The following is a 19,306-nucleotide window of genomic DNA, read 5'->3' as shown; positions in this document are numbered from 1 at the left end:
TGCCTAACAGAGTTGCTAAAACTCTTTAAAAAAAAAACAGCTTCCCCAGAGAACCTCCTGGACAAACCATCTTTACAAATAGGATTTTGCCATCATTTGGGGCTGATATTTTAATAACCACTAATATTGGTTCACAGTTTGGAGTTTCCGGAAAACTTGGAAATCTATTTGGTTGGTATCAATTTTCTCATTCAATTCATGCAAGTATTTATATCATCTACCGTTTGCCAGGCTGTGCTAGGTGCTGGGGATAAAAGAGTGAGCAATTCAGAAGAAGCACAATCTCAGAGATGTTGTCAGTCACCCAAGGTCACATAGCTACTGGGCAGCAGAGGCAGAGACCTGAAAGGAAGTCTGTGTGAATGTAGAACCACCTCTCTTTCCACTACCACACATCTCACTGTTCACTTTAGAGACAAAGAAATGGACTAGACAACCTCTAATAACCCCTCAGGTCACTATTTAAAATGCAAGGTAGAAGAAGAAATAAAACCTATTCTATATAATAATCCCATTTCTTAGTTCCAACAACTCAGAGCAGCTGAGAGCAGCCTGACCAACACTCCACCCAGGACTGGAGAGTACCGCATGCCCTTGACACCTGGTTACGAGAATCTGATCTTTAATTAAATTGTGCCAGGAGGTTTTCTTTGGCAGGGGCCTGGAACTCTGCAGTCTTGAATTTGCTGAGAGAGGTCCTTCTCACACGTCACAGACACTCCTGCTATGCAGCCTCCAGCCACTTGCTCTGGTCTAGCAACAAGAAAGCAACTACTGAGGTAGCAGAGAGGACAACTGGAGGCTGTTTCTGGGCTGTTAGGAAAGCTACTTTAATTTCTGATCCTTGGTTTCCTCTTATTTAAAATACAAATAAGACTACTCTATAGAGTTCTAAGATTTAAAAAGCATATATAAAAGCACCTAGCATGCTGCCTGGCACAAAATGTATGTCCAATAAATATTTGTTTCCATCCTCCACTCATCTTTCCAGCTTCATCTCTACTTTCTCTAAACTTGTTAATTCCAACTCAATATGCTTTCATGCCCCTGCCTTTGCCCACGCTGTTCTCTCTGCCTAAAACGTCCCAACTTGTCTGCCAAGCAAACTCCTACTCATTCTTCAAGACCCAGTTTGACTCACTTCTTCTATGGAAACTTAACAGAAGCCCCCCTACTTTTACCTTTCCCCCAAATTTAACAGCATTGTATACATACTTCTATGCAGCAGTTTCCATATTTCATCATGTCAACCTCACCAGACCATGAACAACTCAAGGGACAAAACTGAGTCTGATTAATCTCTATGTCCCCGAGTCCCACCCAGCACAGACCTGGCACACACCAGATAATTAGCAAAGGTTCACTGACTAAGGCAGACTGGTTTAGAGGGAAAAAAAACAGGAGTTGAAAGGATCTTGAAAAATCGTCCCGTTCCAAAACTTTATTTTATAGTTGGGAACCTGAAACCCATAGGGGGATGCAATTTACCTAAGATCACTCAATGAAATAGTGAGAAGGGCACGACTACCCTCTGATTACTTTGATTCTCTTAAAACAGTCTTTCTACACTAAATATAATTTGAGACAGAATGGACAGAGGCTATGCCAGAGAAGCTTCCTGCAATTGGAGAGGCATAAGAGGCAACAAAGCAAAATGGAAAAGGCAGAGAGATGTGGAGCCAGAGACTTAAGTTCACTTAGGCTGGCCCTGTACCTTCACCCTCTCCTTCCCCTACTAATCACACCTACACATCTTCCTCACTCCTACCACCTCTGCAGATAGTTACTAGAGTTACGTGCAGAAACCAGTACCAAAGGTCTTATATAATCCTCTCCCTACCATCTTGGGAAATTCCTGACCTGCAGCCCCACTTGAGCTATTCCCAAGAGTGAAGGCGAAATCAAACTTACGCTTCAAACCTCTAGACCTCCCAATGGATGGCCTGAACTGAGAAAATCATCACTAAAACCCAAGGCCCATAAATCTGAGAGCTAGAGGGAACCAATAACGCCATCTGGTTCAACCTCCCAAGAAACACTGGAATTCTGCTGTCTCCTAGTTGGATGACCTTTTAGTCAATCTCTGCCTGAACATATCCTGTGATTTCCCGCACTACCACATGCTTTCTCTTGGAAGTGTTAAGCACCACAGCATGAAAATGGACTGCTTAACAATGACTATCTTGCAAAAACCTGTATTCCTTTGAGTAACCTCCACTGGCTATTATCACACTTCCTTGTGTCTAATACCTACTTCCTGGTCACCCCACTCAAAGGCTTTAGTTCCTAGATCAATCTTCTTCTGTACCCCTCCAGTTATCATTCAAAGTGACTTCAACAGCCACAGTGATAGACCTTCCAACACTCTGGCCACTTCATTTGCTGACCTCCAGTCCAAGTTAGCTAATACTCCCATGATCACACCCTGGACCTTTTCATCAAAATGTGCATCAATTCCAACATCTGGAATGAATCAGATATAATCCAAACACAACCTCCTATCCATGCAGCTCACTTACTCAAGAAGTCCACTACAATTACCAGACTTCATTTTGAGCTTCAGTCTACTTCCATTGGTCTCTCCTGCCTTCACTTCTCTTTTTCCCTAACCATAGTCCATCAAAATCACTCAAACATCAAAAACCATCAACCATGGAAAACTCCACCATAAAAACACAGACAACTCAATTCAAAAATAGGCAAAGGACTTAAATAGACATATCTCCAAAGAAGATATACAAATGGCCAATAAGCAAATGAAAAGATGCTCAAGAGCACTAATCATCAGGGAGATGCAAATCAAAATTACAATGAGATACCACCTCACACCCAATAGGATGGCTACTATCAAAAAAAAACAGAAAACAAGAAGTGTTGGTGAGGATGTGGAGATATTGGAACTCTTGTGCACTGTTGATGGGAACGTAAGATGGTACAGGCTCTGTGGAAAACAGTATAGAGGTTCCTCAAAAAATTGAAAATAGAAGTGCCATGTGATCCAGCAATTCCACTTCTGGGTATACATACCCAAAAGAATTGAAAGCAGGGTCTTAAGAGAAGAGATATTTGTACATTCATGTTCAAAGTATCTTTATTCACCACCAATAGCTAAAATGTGGAAGCAACCCAAGTGTCCATCAACAGATGATCGGATAAGCAAAATGTGGTATATACATACAATGGAATATTATTCAGAAAAAGAAGGAAATTCCGCAATATGCTACAACACAGATTGAGAGTAGTCAAAAATCAGAGACAAAAAATATAATGGTGGTTGCCAGGGGCTAGGGGCAGGGGAGAATGGGGAGTTATTGTTTAATAGGTATAGAGTTCCAGTTTTACAAGACGAAAAGAGTTATGAGGTTGGATGGTGGTGATGGTTGCACAATAATGTGAACGTATTTAATACCAGTGAACTATATACTTAAAAATGGTTAAGATGGTAAATTTTATGTGTATTTTGCCACAATAAAAAAAGAAAGGGGAATTAGAAATTAGTATCTAAATAAATACACTACAATGTGCTGAAAGTTCACAACGGTATCAACAGTCACATTACAGTAGGAGCCTGTTAATACTGGGGTTAATGCTGTTAATGCTGGAGTAGGGGCCAGTGAACTAAGACTTAAGATATTAACTGTGGGCAATGGATAACTGACTCTCAGTAAAATTTGTAGGATAACAAGACGGCTTATAATAGGCTTTCACCGTACCTGTATACTTTAAACAAACCTGATCAATCTAAACAAATCTGATTTTTAAAAAAATCAATCCCCTTGCCTTCTCTCCCTTTCCAAAATTCAGTTAGCAAAATCCCAGCTTTAGGATAGTTGAACTCAACTGTCTCCCAACTGTCTCTACACTAGAGCAACTGAATGTCCTAGAGAACATTACCTGGTTAACTGCTTTCACTTGAAAATTATGACTACCTCACTACCTATGATTACCTTGCCTCAAATGGGCATTCAGTTGGGCTTCCCACTTACACCTTAACCAATGAGCTTATCTGCAATGAGAAAACAGAAATCTATGCAGAAGTCCACCTTCCCACCCCCAAATCTACATGCCTCCCCACACCTGCACCATCCAATTACAATGAAAGAGGTATCCCATCAAAAGCCATTCTTTCTTCTCCCTCTACTCCTTCACTTGTACTCCCTCTCACCTAGAATCATCTCCTCTTTCAGCTACATTAATCTCTCTCCCTCTCTCTGTTAGATATATTCAGTCATTCAATAAATATTTATTGAGCATCTACCTACAATGTACCAGCACTAATCTAGATGACTAAGACAAAGTCCCTGTGTTCATGGAGTTTATGGACTAGTAAGAGAAGCAGACAAAGAAATAAGCAAATAAACATACAACATCAAGTCCATAATGAAAATTAAATAGTAGTATAGGTAGGGTATGGGGGGTAGTACATTAGATCAAGTGATCAGGACAGGCTTCTCTGAGGAAGAGACATTTAAGATCTGAATGAAATGAGACAGCAAATCATAGTAATATCTGGAAGCATTTTAAGCAGAGGGAGCAGTAAGTACAAATGTCCTATATGAGACTGTTTTGGGCATGAAGAATAGCAAAAATGCCAGCAAGACAAAAGCTGAGTGAACAAGCAGAAATGTGGTAGGAAACTGAGATTAGAGACGATAGCCAGAGGTTAGATTATGCAGAACTCTACAGGCCATAATAAATTTGGATTTTGTAGCAGGAGTGAGAAGAGAATAAAGAGTTTTCAGCAGTGATCTATGTTGGGGTTTTTTTTTTTTTTTTTTTTGGAGGAAGACTGTGCCCATCTTCCTCTACTTTACATGTGGGACGCCTACCACAGCATGGCTTGCTGAGTGGTGCTGCGTCCGCACCCGGGATCTGAACCGGCGAACCCCGGGCCACCAGAGCAGAACGTGCGAACTTAATCGCTATGCCAGTGGGCTGGCCCTGATCTATGTTTTAAATAGACCACTCTCACTAATCTACGTGAGGAGTGATGGTGGCTTGAATGGATAGCAGTAGGTAGAACGAAGTATTACAAAGATAGATATATTCTAAAAGGTAGAGCCAAATGGCCTAGAGATTGGATGTATGATGTGAGCAAAAGGAAAAATCAAGATGATCTCTAAATGTTGGGCCTGACCTGAGAATACTGGGTGCATATAGTAGGAGCTGCTATAGCATCTCCTATTCAAAGATTCACACAGATCCCCTCCCTCAACACCCACATCCTCCTCCAAATACCATTTATTTCTTTGTTCCCTTTTATAGCAAAGCTTCTCAGAAGAAGTGTCTACTTATACTAACTCCACTTCCTCCCCCTTCTGTGTGCCAACTAACACCGCATTTCACCAAAAGTAGTCTTGTCAAGATTACTAATTATCTCCACATTGCCAAATCAAATGGTCACTATTCCGTCCTCACCTTATTCAATCTCTCAGCAGCATTCAAGATAACTGACCTCCCTTCTCTTTCAAATGCTCTTCTTTCTTGGCTTCTGGGGAAGCACATTCACCTGGCTTTCCTTCTATCTTTCTGTCTACTCCTAGCTCCTTTGCAGACTTTTCCTTCACTAGCTATCTTCCAAATGTCTAAGGCTAGGAACCTCCATCCCTCATATACAACACTCTCCCCTTGATGATCTCATCCATTCCCATGGCTTTACAGATCATCTATATGTTGATGACACCCTAGTTTCTATCCCTAGCCCAAAAGCTCTCTTTCAGATTAATAACCATCTGTTAGACAACTGCCTGAATTTCTCTTAAGTATCTTAAACTTAACATTAACAAATGGAACTCGTGGTTTCCACAGCATATGGAATTTTAATTATATTTGCTTACTTATCATACATCTCCCTCAATAAACAGCAAGCTTCACAGAGGAGAAACTAAGTCTGCTGTGCTTACCAATGTATACCTAGCAACTAAATGGGGCTTAGCAAGAGTAGACACCAAGATTTACTAGACCCTGTCTCTGCTCACATACTAACAGGAGAGGCAGATACATAAACCACAGTGATAGCACAAAATGGTAAGTGCCACTATGAGTGGTGAGAAAAAGCACATGAGTGCTGCGTGAATCCAGAAGAGGGGCCTTTAAATAGCCTAGGAGTCAGGGAAGACTTTTTTTTTTTTGGTGAGGAAGATTCACTCTGAGCTAAGATCTGTTGCCAATCTTCCTCTTTTTTTCGCTTGAGGAAGACTAATCCTGAGATAACATCTGTGACAATCTTCTTATATTTTGTATGTGGGTCACCGCCACCATGTGGTTTGATAAGTGGTGTAGGTCCACACCTGGGATCCGAACCCACCAACCCGGGCTGCTGAAGTGGAGCGCACCAGACTTAACCACTATGCCATGGGGCAGGCCTCAAGAGAAGACTTTCTTAATAAAGTTACTCCAAAGTTGATTTTTGCAGGATAAGAATAAGTATAGCTATAAAATGCCTACATATATTTTTTCTTTTTTAATACAATTATTTTTAAGCTTTATAACTCTTCAAGGGAGGTATAAATATCTTCCCTTTTATATATGAAGCTTAGAAAGATTAAAAACCAGCTAGTAAGTGGTAGAACGAGAATATGAACTGAGGTCAGTCTGCTTTTAAATTCCTCCCCCTTCCTTTTTTTTTTTGCTATATCACAAGGTGTCACTAAAAATACCTTTTATACTTGCCACCTCTATTCGTTTGACCTTACATAAATCACTACACCTCTTGACCTCAGTTTTCAGCCTGGGGATCAATTAGCCCACTCCTTTTCCTTTACTATTAAGGATTGAGGCTCAGTTTTAAACTAATCAGGGAGCAAACCGAGGCATTTCTTTCAAGCTGTGGCATCTGAGCATTTTTGATGGCTGAAAATGCATTACCAAAGTAACAGCTGTACAGCACTTTACAGTTTACAAAGCAGTTTCACACATTCATTATTTCATTTGATCTTCACCAACCCTATGAAGTGTTAATGACCTATTTTATAGAGGCCAATGGAAATATAATGCCTAGCCTAGCTCTGTGTGGTCTCTGAACTCTACAGCCCACCAGAAACTGAATTTAAGAAAATGGAGGGATGCCACAACTAGAAGAACCCACAACGAAGAATACACAACTATGTACCGGGGGGCGTTGGGGAGAAAAAGGAAAAAATAAAATCTTTAAAAAAAATAAAAAAGAAAAAGGAAATGGAGGGATGGGAAGGAGGGGAAGGAGAGGAAGAAAGCAAATGACTCATGGAGGGAGCTCAGCACCAAGTCACCTTTGTAGCCTAGAGCCAGCAGAAGTTAACAGGGACCAAGTCCGGTTCCCTTCCAAGATAATAAGTATTTGTTTGTCCATGGCACAGAGACCTACCACGTGGAACTGTTCTTTCTTCATCTCAGCAGTACCTAGAGTCTAGCCCCACAGGTAGGAAGAAAAGAGAACATAAAACTTTTTGTATACTATATGTACACCCAGGGCCAGAAAATAACATGGTATAAGACAACAGATATCACTTTTAGAGAAGACCTGAATTTAAGTCCGCTGACTTGATAAATCAAAAGTTCCCTCTGTGTGGGGCCGGCCCAGTGGCATACCGGTTAAGTTCGCATGCTCTGCTTCAGTGGCCCAGGGTTCGCCAGTTCAGATCCTGGGTGTGGACCTAGCACGGCTTATCAAGCCATGCTGTGGCAGGTGTCCCACATAAAAAATAGAGGAAGACGGGCACAGATGTTAGATCAGGGCCAGTCTTCCTCAGTAAAAAAGAGGGCATTGGCAGCAGATGTTAGCTTAAGGCCAATCTTCCTCAAAAAAAAAGTTCCCTCTGTGTTATCACAGCCCCTGGTGCTTCTCTTATATCACACATACTTATCACACGAGGTTACAGATACCCATACTCCTTGACCTACACTGGAAGTCAGCAACTGAGTCCAATTTCCATTTCAGTATCCCCTAGCACCAGGCACCATAAATAAAATAGAATGGACGGTTCAGAGAATGTTTGATGATGGCTGGATACCACGTTCAAAGCTCTTTGTATATCTACACATTCCATATTCTGGTCTAGACAGTGAGTGCAAGGAAAACAGCAGCTTTGTCTTCTTATCTCTGCTTCCCCTCTCTCCTACTTCGAGGACACTGCTCCAGAAAAGTTTGCAAGTAGAAACAAATCAGTCCAAAAAGCCAGCCTTCAGAGGGAAAGAGAATTAACATACATGGTCCTCTTTCCCAGACGATAGTCTTTCCCACTACACCCACCTCTACCCGCAAAGAACCCCTATCTCGCCCCAGCCACCCTCTTCTTCAAAAGACCACTGTTTTCTCCACCAGGACTCCTCCTTCTCTCCCTCCACCCACCCCTGCTATCCCCCTTTTCTTCCCTAGGCTCACAGGTTTACCTTTTTTCCTCCAGATCAGCAATGCCTCAGAGCTGCCAAAGAGTCTTTGTTCCTCTTCCAGGCACTCATCTCACTAAACAGAGTCTGAGCTTCTGCCCAGCCCTACTGGACACTGATGCTCTCCTCACACTCTAGTCTTCAAGCCCCTCACTTCCCACCTTGCTTACTCCCTACTGCCTGCCGCACTGTCCACTCCCCTCCAGGAAGGAGGTGGGGGACAAATCCAGGAAGAATGATTGCTTATTGGCAGCCCCAAAGCAAGGCACAGAGGCAGTAAGAAGAGAGACCGGCATTTGAAAAAGATAGAATTTGTAGGTGAAAGCCGAAAGTAAGAGAGTTAGGAAACAGAGTGTGTGGACCTCACAGACACCACACCAAAGGTCCCTAACAAACCAGCAACCTACTATAATGAGAAAGCTTAAACATAATTTCTAAGAGGAAAAGAGAAAAAGCCCAACTAAGAGGGGAAGGACTCAAGAAAGGGAAGGAAAAACTGGCTATGGAGAAGAAGAAATAAGAAAGGGGAAGCATGAGGAGAGCAGGAAGAAGGGAGAAAGTGGGGGTGGGAGAAAAGGTGGGTAGAGGGCAGGACAGGAAAAATAATCAGGAGTAAGAAATAGAAAGAAAAGTGGGGAGAGGAAGACAAGGAGGTGGAGTCATAGAAAAACCAGGGGGAGGAAGGAGGTCCAAAATAATCAAAATAGGTTAGTATCAGGCCTGACATGTGTTTCTTGGTCCCAGATAATCAAGAAGGAGAGAATTATAGTGATTAAGACATTACAAAGCCCCAAGGTCTGTCATTAACTTGGCAGAGTGAGGGGGGAGCTCCAGAGAAGACAGCCTAGTTTAAAGCAGCTTTATACTTAAGTATCAAAGAACTGACCAGTTCGGAGAAAAAACATTAACATACCTTGACCTGCTTCTTCCCAATCCCACCTCCCTACACCCAACGTACCTACACTCAACACTAAAATAATCAGCATTCTCAACTTCTGCCTTGCCCATGAGGTCACTGGCTCCTGAGCAGACCTACAAGATGCCACCCAAAAGCCTGGGTGGAACACAGGATACCAAGGTCTGCTTCCTAAATTCACCCATCTCCTACAGTATTGAGGGGGACATCTCTGCAGCCCATTCTTGGGCTTTAAATCAGCTCACTTTTCCAAAAGGCAGTTTGACAGCCTAGGAAAGCCAGAGTCACAAACAGAATGTCAAGCCCTTCACTGCACAGATAAGGAAACTGAGGCCCACAGAGGCTGCCTGAACAGGACCAGCCCCCCAGGTCTCCTATCTCCCAGTTTTACTCCACTTCTTAAAAGGTCACTTATAATATAACGCTCCTCCCCTGCATCCAAGAGAAAAGCCCCCACAGTCCCAGCAGGCCAGCCGCTAAGCCAAGGCAAAGGAAAGCATCACCCTAGCCACCAAGCAGAAGGGTGCTTGCAAAGGAGCACGGCTCCTGAGGCAGAGCAGTTCCCCAAAACCAGCTTCCCCTTCATACCCTTCCCTAGTCAGACCTCTGATTCCAGCGCTGGCCCAGCCCCGGGTGAGCTCATCTGAGGGTTCCACCCTCAGCCCCTTCTCTCATTTGGGTCTCTCAAGAGACCCTAAATCTACCGGACCCCACGTCACCACTCCCCGGAAGCCGACGGAGACCCCCCCCTCTCCAGGACCGCCCAGCTGGGCGCGCCTCAGGCCAGACTGGCATTACCTGGTGGGGCGAGCTGGCCCCGGCATCTCTGGCCACTGTTTTTGTCGCACAGCCGCACCTCTCCTGCCTGGTCGGCCACACAACGCCCTGGCTCCCCCGTGCCGCTCTACGCGGCTGGGGCCGGGCTCCCGGCAGCTCAGCCGCCCCAGCTCCCAGTGCCGCCCGCTCCCGCCCTCGCAGGGCGCAGCGAAGGCGCTGCTTCGGGGTTGGCGAAGCAGAAGGGGCGGGGGAAGAAGGGAGGGAAGGAGGCGGGAGTAAGCGGCGCTTCTCCTTTCCGTGAAGAAGCGCTGAGGGCGGGGAGACTACCTTCCCACCCTCTCAGCTATTCTCCCCTACCTAGTCTCCAGCAGGAGGGAATTTCTCAGAGACCAGCTTTCCAGGGCCTGTGAGAGTCCTGAGTGAGCCCGAGTCAAGCAAGAGAACCAGAGCTCCTCTGTGCCTTAGTTTCTGCAGCTGGGTCTGGACCCCAGGTCGATTCAGGTCAAACTTAAGAGTCTATCAGATTAGGCTGCAGGGAAAGAGGTGCACTCACCCCCTTAGCAAAGGTGTCACGTTCTAATTCTAATGCCCCAGGGAAAACGTTGGGTGGGCACTTATACCTGTCTAACCAAAAAAAACTCAGCAGCAGCTACCATTTATCAAGTGCTATTGTGTACCAGGCGCTTTACACAATGTTCTATCTATCTCACCACAGCCTTACCAAGTAAGCAGTCTACCAATTTAAAGACGTCAAAACTGAGGTCCAGGAAGAATGTGCTTTCATATAATAAGTATTTCTTAAGCACTCATTGTAAATCAGGTATTGATTGTAATGGGCCCTGAGCTGAATGACACATTACAGGACAGACATTTACCAACCCTGGCCCAGACCCCCCTAAATGCCAGTAGTGCCCCCCAATAATTGAAATAAAAAAACACCTTCATACATTTCCAAAGGCTCCCTAGGAGGTAATAGTACCTCGCCCCCTCCCCCCTCTACTTCCTGCTTTTCAGAGACGGCAGGAGTCAGAGTATGAAGGTCTCTTCCAGGTAATAACTAGGAGTTTGAGTTTTGTTCTAAGTTTTAGCAATGGGAAAGCTTTGGGAGGTTTTAAGAAGATCGACAGGATCTAATTTACATTTTTAAAAGATTATTGAATGCTCAATGGAGAACAGAGGAGAGAGTGATGGAAACAAGAAAATAAGTCAGTAGATTCTTTCAGAACTCCAGGCAAGGGAAGATGGTAATGACTTAGACTACTATGTTAGACAATGAGATGAAAAGAAACAAGCATATTCTAAAGATACAGCTTGGAAGAAGCAGCAGCAGAGCTTGGTGAAAGACAGAATATGATGGGGACCAGCCCCGTGGCTGAGTGGTCAGGTTTGCGCGCTCCACTTCAGCGGCCCAGGGTTTGGCCAGTTCAGATCCTGGGCATGGACATGGCACTGCTCGTCAGGCCATGTTGAGGCGGCGTCTCACGTGCCACAACTAGCAGGACCCACAACTAAAAATATACAACTATGTACCTGGGCGCTCTGGGGAGAGAAAGGAAAAATAAAATCGATTAAAAAAAAAAAGACAGAATTCAACGGGTGAGACAGAACAGTGACTTCCTCAAGACCTCACAGCTATTAAATGGCCGAGTTGTCCCAACTCTGGTCTGACTACTAAGTCTGTGCTTTGTTTCTTTCTGCCATGTTAGTCAACTTTATATCAACTGCCATACACCTCTCTTACTGCCTGGCAAAGAGCAGGTAACCAGCATTATGCCTGATCAATGATTTAAACATGCTAGAGAGAAAGTTCATGGCATTTATCCATTTTCCCTGACAGATGTCTAACACCTCCATTCAGTGTGCCCAAATTAATCCAATTGCAGAAGGATGTAGGAGAAGAACTCCATAAGGACAGAAAGAGTTCTTCTGTTAAGTATCTTTCACCCTTACCAGACTCTGTGTACCTGTGCTATTCCAACTACCAGAAATCCCAAATTTGATGGAGGAGACAGGGAATTTCTTGAAGACATCCACATTATATAGAGAAATGGTCAATAATACAGACTAGGGGATCTGCTGCGCTATGAGAATTCAGCTTCAAAGTAGTTTTAGGATGTTCTTTTGACCCACACCCTTGTCCTTCATCTCAATTTATACAGGGTAGATGAGAGCCAGAAACAGTCCTCTGCCTTAGACATAGTTTGTCAAACTAATGATCAATAATCATAGCATGTGATCTTGTCCAACTTCCCACCCCATGGAGCATCCTCTTATAGATGGTTTTCCAGGTTCTGCTGGAACATACGCAGGAACAGACAGCTCACTTGCAACTGGCACTACAAGACAGCGCTTCCTAAATTCAGCCAGGCGCCTCTCTGTAAACTTCCAATTCCACCTCCTGGAGCATTCAGAAAACATCCTTCAGGGTAAATCATTTTAAAGGCTTTCAGATGTGTGTGTATGGTGACCTATCAAGTCTGTGTACTTTTTCTCTTCTCCAGCATAAATACCCCCAGTTCTTTTAATCATTTGCTCATTTAACAACTATTTAAGCATCTGGTACAAGCAACTGGGGATAGACATCAGTGAAGAGGACACATTTTCAAGGAGTTTATGGTCTTAGTATGGTGGTTTTCAACTCTCCCTGTGCATCGAAATTACCTGGGAAGGTGTTAAAATATATACTGAAGTCCTAGCAGAGATTTTGACTCAATTGGTCCTGGATGTGGCCTGGGCAATATATCTATATGGATGTAACTATAGCTAAATAGACATCTGTCAGAGGACTAATACTACTTGACCTCAAGACTTACTGTAAAGCTACAGTGATCAAGACAGTGTGGTATTGGTGAAAGAATAGACTAATAGATCAATGGAATAGAACAGAGAACCTGAAACAGATCTATACAAATATAGTCAACTGATCTTTGACAAAGGAACAAAAGAAATTCAATGGAGAAAGGATAGTCTTTTTCAATAAATGGTCCTAGAAGTGGACCTCCACATGCAAAAAAACTAACCTAGACACAGACTTGATGCTTTTCACAAAAATTAACTCAAAATGTATCACAGACCTAAATGTAAAATACAAAACTATAAAATGTCTAGAAGATAATGTAAGATAAAATCTAAATGACCTTAGGTTGGCAATGACTTTTTAGATACAACACCAAAATCATGATCCACAAGAGAAAAAGTTGATTTGTTGGACTTACCTAAAATTTGAAACTTCTGTCCTGCAAAAGACACTGTTAAGTGAATGGAAAGACAAGTCACACACTGAAGAAAATATTGGCAAAACACATATCTGATAAAGGACTTGTATCCAAAATATAAAAGAACTCTTAAAATTCAACAATAAGAAAACAACCCAATCGAAGAAAGGACAAAAGATCTAAACAGATATCTCACCAAAGAAGATATAGAGAGGGCAGATAAGCATATGAAAAGATAATCAACATCGCATGTCATTAAGGACTCACAAATTAAAACAACAATGGGATACCACTACATACCTATTAGAATGGCTAAAATCCAAAACACTAATAACACCAAATGCAGATAAAGATGTGGAGTAACAAGAATTCTCATCCACTGCTGATGGGAATGCAAAATGGTACAGCCACTCTGGGAGATAGTTTGGCAGTTTCTTACAGTTAAATATAGGCTTACCATACAATTCAGCAATTGCACCCCTAGGTATTTGCCCAAATGAGTTGAAAATTTATGTCCACACAAAAATCTGTCCACAGATATTTATTACAGCCTGTTCATAATTGTGAAAGTTCAGAAGCAACCAAAATATCCTTCAATAGGTGAACAGATAAACATCTATACAATGGTGTCAATTTATTCAGCAATACAAAGAAATGAACTATCAATCCACAAAAAGACATGAAAAACCCCTAAATGTATACTGTTAAGTGAAAAAAGCTAGTCTGAAAAGGCTGATTCTAACTATATGATGTTCTGGAAAAGGCAAAACCATAAGAAACAGCAAAAAGATCAGTGGTTGCCAAGAGTTCAGAAGGGGGTTGGGGGTAGAGATGAATAGGTGGAACACAAGGCATTTTTAAGGCAGTGAAACTATTCCGTATGACACTATAATTGTGGATACACAACATGCATCTTTCAAAACCCATAGAACTGTACAACATAAAGAGTGAACCCTAATATAAACTATGGACTTTAGTTAATAATAATGTATCAATACTGGTTCATCAATTGTACCACACTAATGCATGCTGTTGGTAACAGAGGAAGTGCAGGGATGAGTGGGAGAGAGGGAGTATATGGGAGCTCTTTGTACTTTCTGGTCAATTTTTCTGTAAGCCTAAAACTGCTCTAAAAATAAAGTCTACTAAAATAAAATTAAAAATAAAAGTATCAAGCAAAAAAAAAGACATACAAGATAAAGCTCATTTTCCTTCTTTTTTTTTTTTTTTTTTTTTTGAGGAAGATTAGCCCTGAGCTAACATCTACTGCCAATCCTCCTCTTTTTGCTGAGGAAGACTGGCCCTGAGCTAACATCCATGCCCACCTTCCTCTACTTTATATGTGGGACGCCTACCACAGCATGGCTTGATGAGTGGTGCCACGTCCGCACCCGGGATATGAACCCACGAACCCCAGGCCGCCGAAGAAGAACACGCACACTTAACAGCTGCACCACCAGGCCGGCCCTCATTTTCTTTTTTATTAGCTTCGTTAGACATAAAATTACCCTGTGAAATTGCTGTAAACGTTTCTAAAGACTTTCAATTTCTATGCAGACTATGAACAGTTCAGACTCTACTTTGCGTACTGGCGATCTAGGGCACCTTCCACTAAACACAGTCCAGTTTGTAATGACCCTCTTACTGCCTGGTAACCTAAGGGGAACACGACACTCCAAGCGCAGTCTGTCCCCTTCAGAACATAGTTGGACTATCACCTCCTCTAACAGTACTTAGTGCTTCCAATAATTCAGCCTGAAGCCGCATTAATATTTTAGCCACTCCACTGTCTTTAGCTGACATTAAGCTTAGGCAGCCAAAACCACCATTTCATAAGAATAGAATCATTCCAGACCTCCTCCAGCCTGCCCATATGTTGCCATTTCTTTGAGACTTAAAACGTAAAACTTCATTGTCATCCTCCTTAAATTGCATCTTGTTGGCTTCAACCCATTTTTTCAAGCTCTGTCTCTCTCTGCCATCTAGCACAGTAGTTTTCATTTTCAGTCTTTGTTACCTGCAAATCTAATAAAAGTATGCTGTCTCTTCAAACATTTATCAAACATCTACCACGTGCCCTTGCCTGTTCTAAGTTTCAGGGATGAAAGATGACCTGGAAATGGCCTATGTCTCCAGGAATCACCAGTAATAAGGAGGGCTGGCATACACAAAACAGTAAAAAGTACTGCACTAGAAAACTGAATAAGCAAAATAAAGAGGATAGGGTAGGAAAAACAACGAAATATGTATCAAACAATATAAGGCAGGACCACTAATGTCTTCAGCCAGAAAGATCAAATTCAGGCATCTTCTATTTTAGATTTCAGTTCTCAAAAACCAGATGCTCGTTTGGTAATAGAAGGCTGACTAGCTGGCTCACACACTGTCTCCTTCAGTGGTGGGTGCTGCTATAGGAAGCTTGGCTCCCTCTGATGAAACACAACATTCATGAAATTGAGGCACATTGGTAAGAAGCCAGTAGTTTTATTTATTATTGAAGGCTAATAGCTTATAATCAAGGAAGAAACTATTAGCTAAAGAAATGAAAAAGAAGAATCAAATGAGGTAGAAGAGACTTTAGAGACGAAACTGTACATTCAAAGAAAGAAATTAAATTCTAGAGATATCAAATGACTTGCCCAAGTTTACACAGTAAGTTAGCAGTTAACTTGTTTTAAGCGCAATAACTCCTTGCATTTAGATAGTCCTCTGGTTTACAGAGTAAATAACTTACATGTAATTCTTCCATGGACCCTGACTAGGAATGTTTTGTCTGTGTAGTCATCTTACACCTGACCAGGTCCTTTTGGGTCACTCACCTGGCTTCTGGAGGCATAGGAGTTTGCAACCCCTTCTAACACTATATAAAGGCTAATGATCAGTAATAATTAGTAAATTTTCTTTAGACACTACAGCTTTCAATCTAATGGCTTATGTGCCTATAAAATTTGATGACTACCATGATTAAAGTGCCTATAAAATTTGAAAATGATTTTTATTTGATTCTTTTGTAACCACAAATAATTTTAAGACTAATACATTTACTGACTGAGAATTACAATCTTCTGATATCACCAGTTAAATGTAGGAGGAAGTCAGTCAACAATGATGATTTTGGTTATAAAATACTTATCTAATATACCATTCTTTCTTGTAAATAGATGGCAAGGCTGTTGCCTATTAAGGACTCTCTCTGAAATGAGGTGAAGTATAAAATAAATAAATAACAACAATAGCTTACAAAAATAGCACAAGGAAAGAAACAAGCAATGAACAGATGGAAATGGAAAAAAAGGGCAAAATCTCTTCAGAGGCAGTTACAAAGCAACTCATAACATCAAAATGTACTTGAAGTGCAAACAAGTAAAAAAAGTACAGAGAAGGGAGACATTAATCACACCTGTAGAGCTGGGAAAAGTTTGTGCAGGAGAGAGTATTTGGGATGGGCATCGAAGAACAAGTAGAATTTTCATAGACAGAGGTATTGAGATTGGGGATAAGGGTAGACAATTCTCTTTGAGGGAACCATATAAGCAAAGACCCAAAGAAGGAAAGTGCATGAGCTCTATTTAGGAAATAGTAAATAATCTTGTCATTCAAGGAAATAATAAGTAACCTCATCGTTCATTCCCACCATTTACTGAACACATTCTACATGCCAGACACAGTGCTAGTCACGAGGGATGCAAACATGAGGAGACCTAGTCCCTACTTTGAAGAAGCAAAGTACTTTGAAGGACAATAGAAGACAAGGCCGTGTCACTGATGGTCAGACTTAGATCTACAATTTGTTCTTTCTTCAGTTGTCTCCCTCTCAACAAATGGCAATTCCACTCTTTCAGTCACTCAAGCCAAAAATGATTCATCTTTGACTCCACTTTTTCTATCACCTCTACATGGACTCCATCGGCAAACCCTATGAACTCTACCTTCAAAACATATCAACAATCCAATCACTTCTCATCACCTTTACTAACACCACCTTGGTTAAAACCACCAGCAACTTTTATCTAAAAGAGTGGTTCTCAATGTTTGGGGGTGGGGAGGAGAGAATGTGCTCCCCAGGGGAAATTTGGCCATGTTTAGAGAAATTTTTATTGAAACAACTGGGGAAGTGCTACTGGTAGTGGGTAGGTGCTACTGGTAATGGGTAGAAGTCAGGGATGCTACTAAACATCCTACAATGCACAGTTGTACAATTCTACACAGTTGCACAGTTCTACAATTCAACAAAGAATTATCTGCCAAAATGTTAATAGTGCCATTGCGGAGAAATTCTGATTTAGAATCTTGGAATAGTCCCTTTAACTGATCCACTCTTGCCTCCCAGAATAATCCTTTTATAATGTAAGTCTCAGATCACATTACTCTTTTCTGCTCAAAATCTTCCAGCGGCTTCCCAAATCACTCAATGTAAAACTAAAGTCCTTACAAACACCTACAAAGCCATACATAATCTTACTTCCCTCCCTTCATCTTGCTACATCTCTGACCTGGTCTTGTACTTCTCCCTCCTTCACTCACTCTGCTCAAGGAACAATGGCTTCCACCAACAGGCTATGTATACGCCCACCTCTGGGTCTCTGTACTTATGGTCACTCTGCCTGAAAACTTATTTCCCCCCCAGATACCCATATGACTTGTCCCCTCACTTCCTTCTGGTCTCTACTCAAATGTTACTTTATCAGAGGTCTTCTCTGGCCACTCTTTATAAAATGATCAAAATCTCTCTCCACTCCATCTCAGCACACTTTATTTCCCCCTCTACCCTGCTTTATTTGTATCCACAGCACTTATCAACAACTGACATATTTATCTGCTTATGGCTGACTCCCTCCAATAGAAAATATGCTTCATGAGGGCAAATACTCTGTCTTTATCTCCAGACCTCAGAACTATTTCTTGCACACAGCAGATAACTGATAAGTAGTGGTTGAACAAATGCAGGAGCGAATAGATGAATGCAGCTAGAAACATCAATCAGAACAAACTACAGAGAACCTTAAAGGCCAAAAAAGAAATGTGGATGCAATGTTTGAACTGGCCTAAAGAAGTGATTACCCAAGAGTGATTGTCGTCTCATCAAGTCATACAAGTCACCTGTGCCCTCTACCAGAGCGAGAGAAAGAGAGGGAGAGAAAGATGGATGGATAATTCTATTTTATGTCAATATAAGAACATTATAATAATCAGAAGTATCTAATAATGAAATGGACAATCTTTAAGGTATTAAGAACTCCAACCAACCTCTCAGCAGTGAGCATGTGGTAACAAACTACTCTCCCACAATGTTCCCCTCAGCTTGTCCTTTTGGACTCAGCTCAGATGTCGTCATCTCTACAAAGGCTTTCTAGAATCACTCCTACTTATGACCCTCAGAGCAATCTACCCAAACACTTACTTCAATTTACTAAAAGTATTTGTTAACATATTGTATAGACTGAATTGGGCTCCCCCCATTCATATGCTGAAGTCCTAACCCCTCCTGTGACTACATTGGAGACAGGGCCTTTAAGCAGGTGATTAAGGTTAAATAAGGTCATAAGGGAGGAACCCTGATCCAGTAGAACTGCTGTTTTTATAAAAGAAGAGACACCAAAATCTCTCTCTCTCTCTGCCATGTGAGGACACAGTGAGAAGGCAGCAGTTTGGAAACCAGGAAAAGAGCTCTCATCAGAAATCAAACGCTGCCAGAACCTTGATCTTGGACTTCTCAGCCTCCAGAACTGTGAGAAAATAGATTTTTGTTGTTTAAGCCACCCAATCTATGGCATTTTGTTATGGCAGCCTGAGCAGATGAAAACATATATCTTTTTACCTCTAGACTAGAAAAGTACTATATCTCCTCATTTATTATCATATGCCCAGCCCAGAATAAGGCAACTTTAATAAAACACAGACACTACTACATAGTTTACGGAATGATATAGAGCACACTTTTTCTTTTTTTTTTTGCTGAGATTCACCCTGAGCTAACACCTGTTGCCAATCTTCCTCTTTTTGCTTAAGGAAGATTCACCCTGAGCTAACA

The 19,306-nt window shown here is 41.9% G+C and overlaps 1 protein-coding gene across 8 annotated transcripts in view; it reads right to left on the bottom strand.

Moving 5' to 3' along the window:
* Positions 1 to 19,306, bottom strand: part of PAK1 (p21 (RAC1) activated kinase 1) — a 140,101-nt gene that overhangs the window by 63,869 nt on the left and 56,926 nt on the right. The window contains exon 1 of one of the 8 annotated variants that reach the window (XM_014859674.3): positions 10,082 to 10,314. The exons of 4 other annotated variants lie outside the window; for them this stretch is intronic. Coding sequence is in view for 1 of the 4 variants with exons in the window: in XM_044753510.2 (XP_044609445.2) it covers positions 9,888 to 9,926 (39 nt within the window). In the remaining 3 variants the exon portion in view is untranslated. Of the gene's footprint in view, positions 1 to 8,370; positions 9,522 to 9,887; positions 9,991 to 10,081; positions 10,315 to 19,306 lie in introns of those variants that run through there. 3 more of the 8 variants (XM_014859675.3, XM_044753510.2, XM_070490588.1) reach the window with 3 other exon arrangements.

Source organism: Equus asinus, chromosome 20 (genome assembly GCF_041296235.1).
Source record: "Equus asinus isolate D_3611 breed Donkey chromosome 20, EquAss-T2T_v2, whole genome shotgun sequence".
NCBI classification, from domain to species: Eukaryota; Metazoa; Chordata; class Mammalia; order Perissodactyla; family Equidae; genus Equus; species Equus asinus.
The sequence above is the reverse complement of the archived record's forward strand: the minus strand, read 5'-3'. Positions and strand labels throughout refer to the sequence as shown.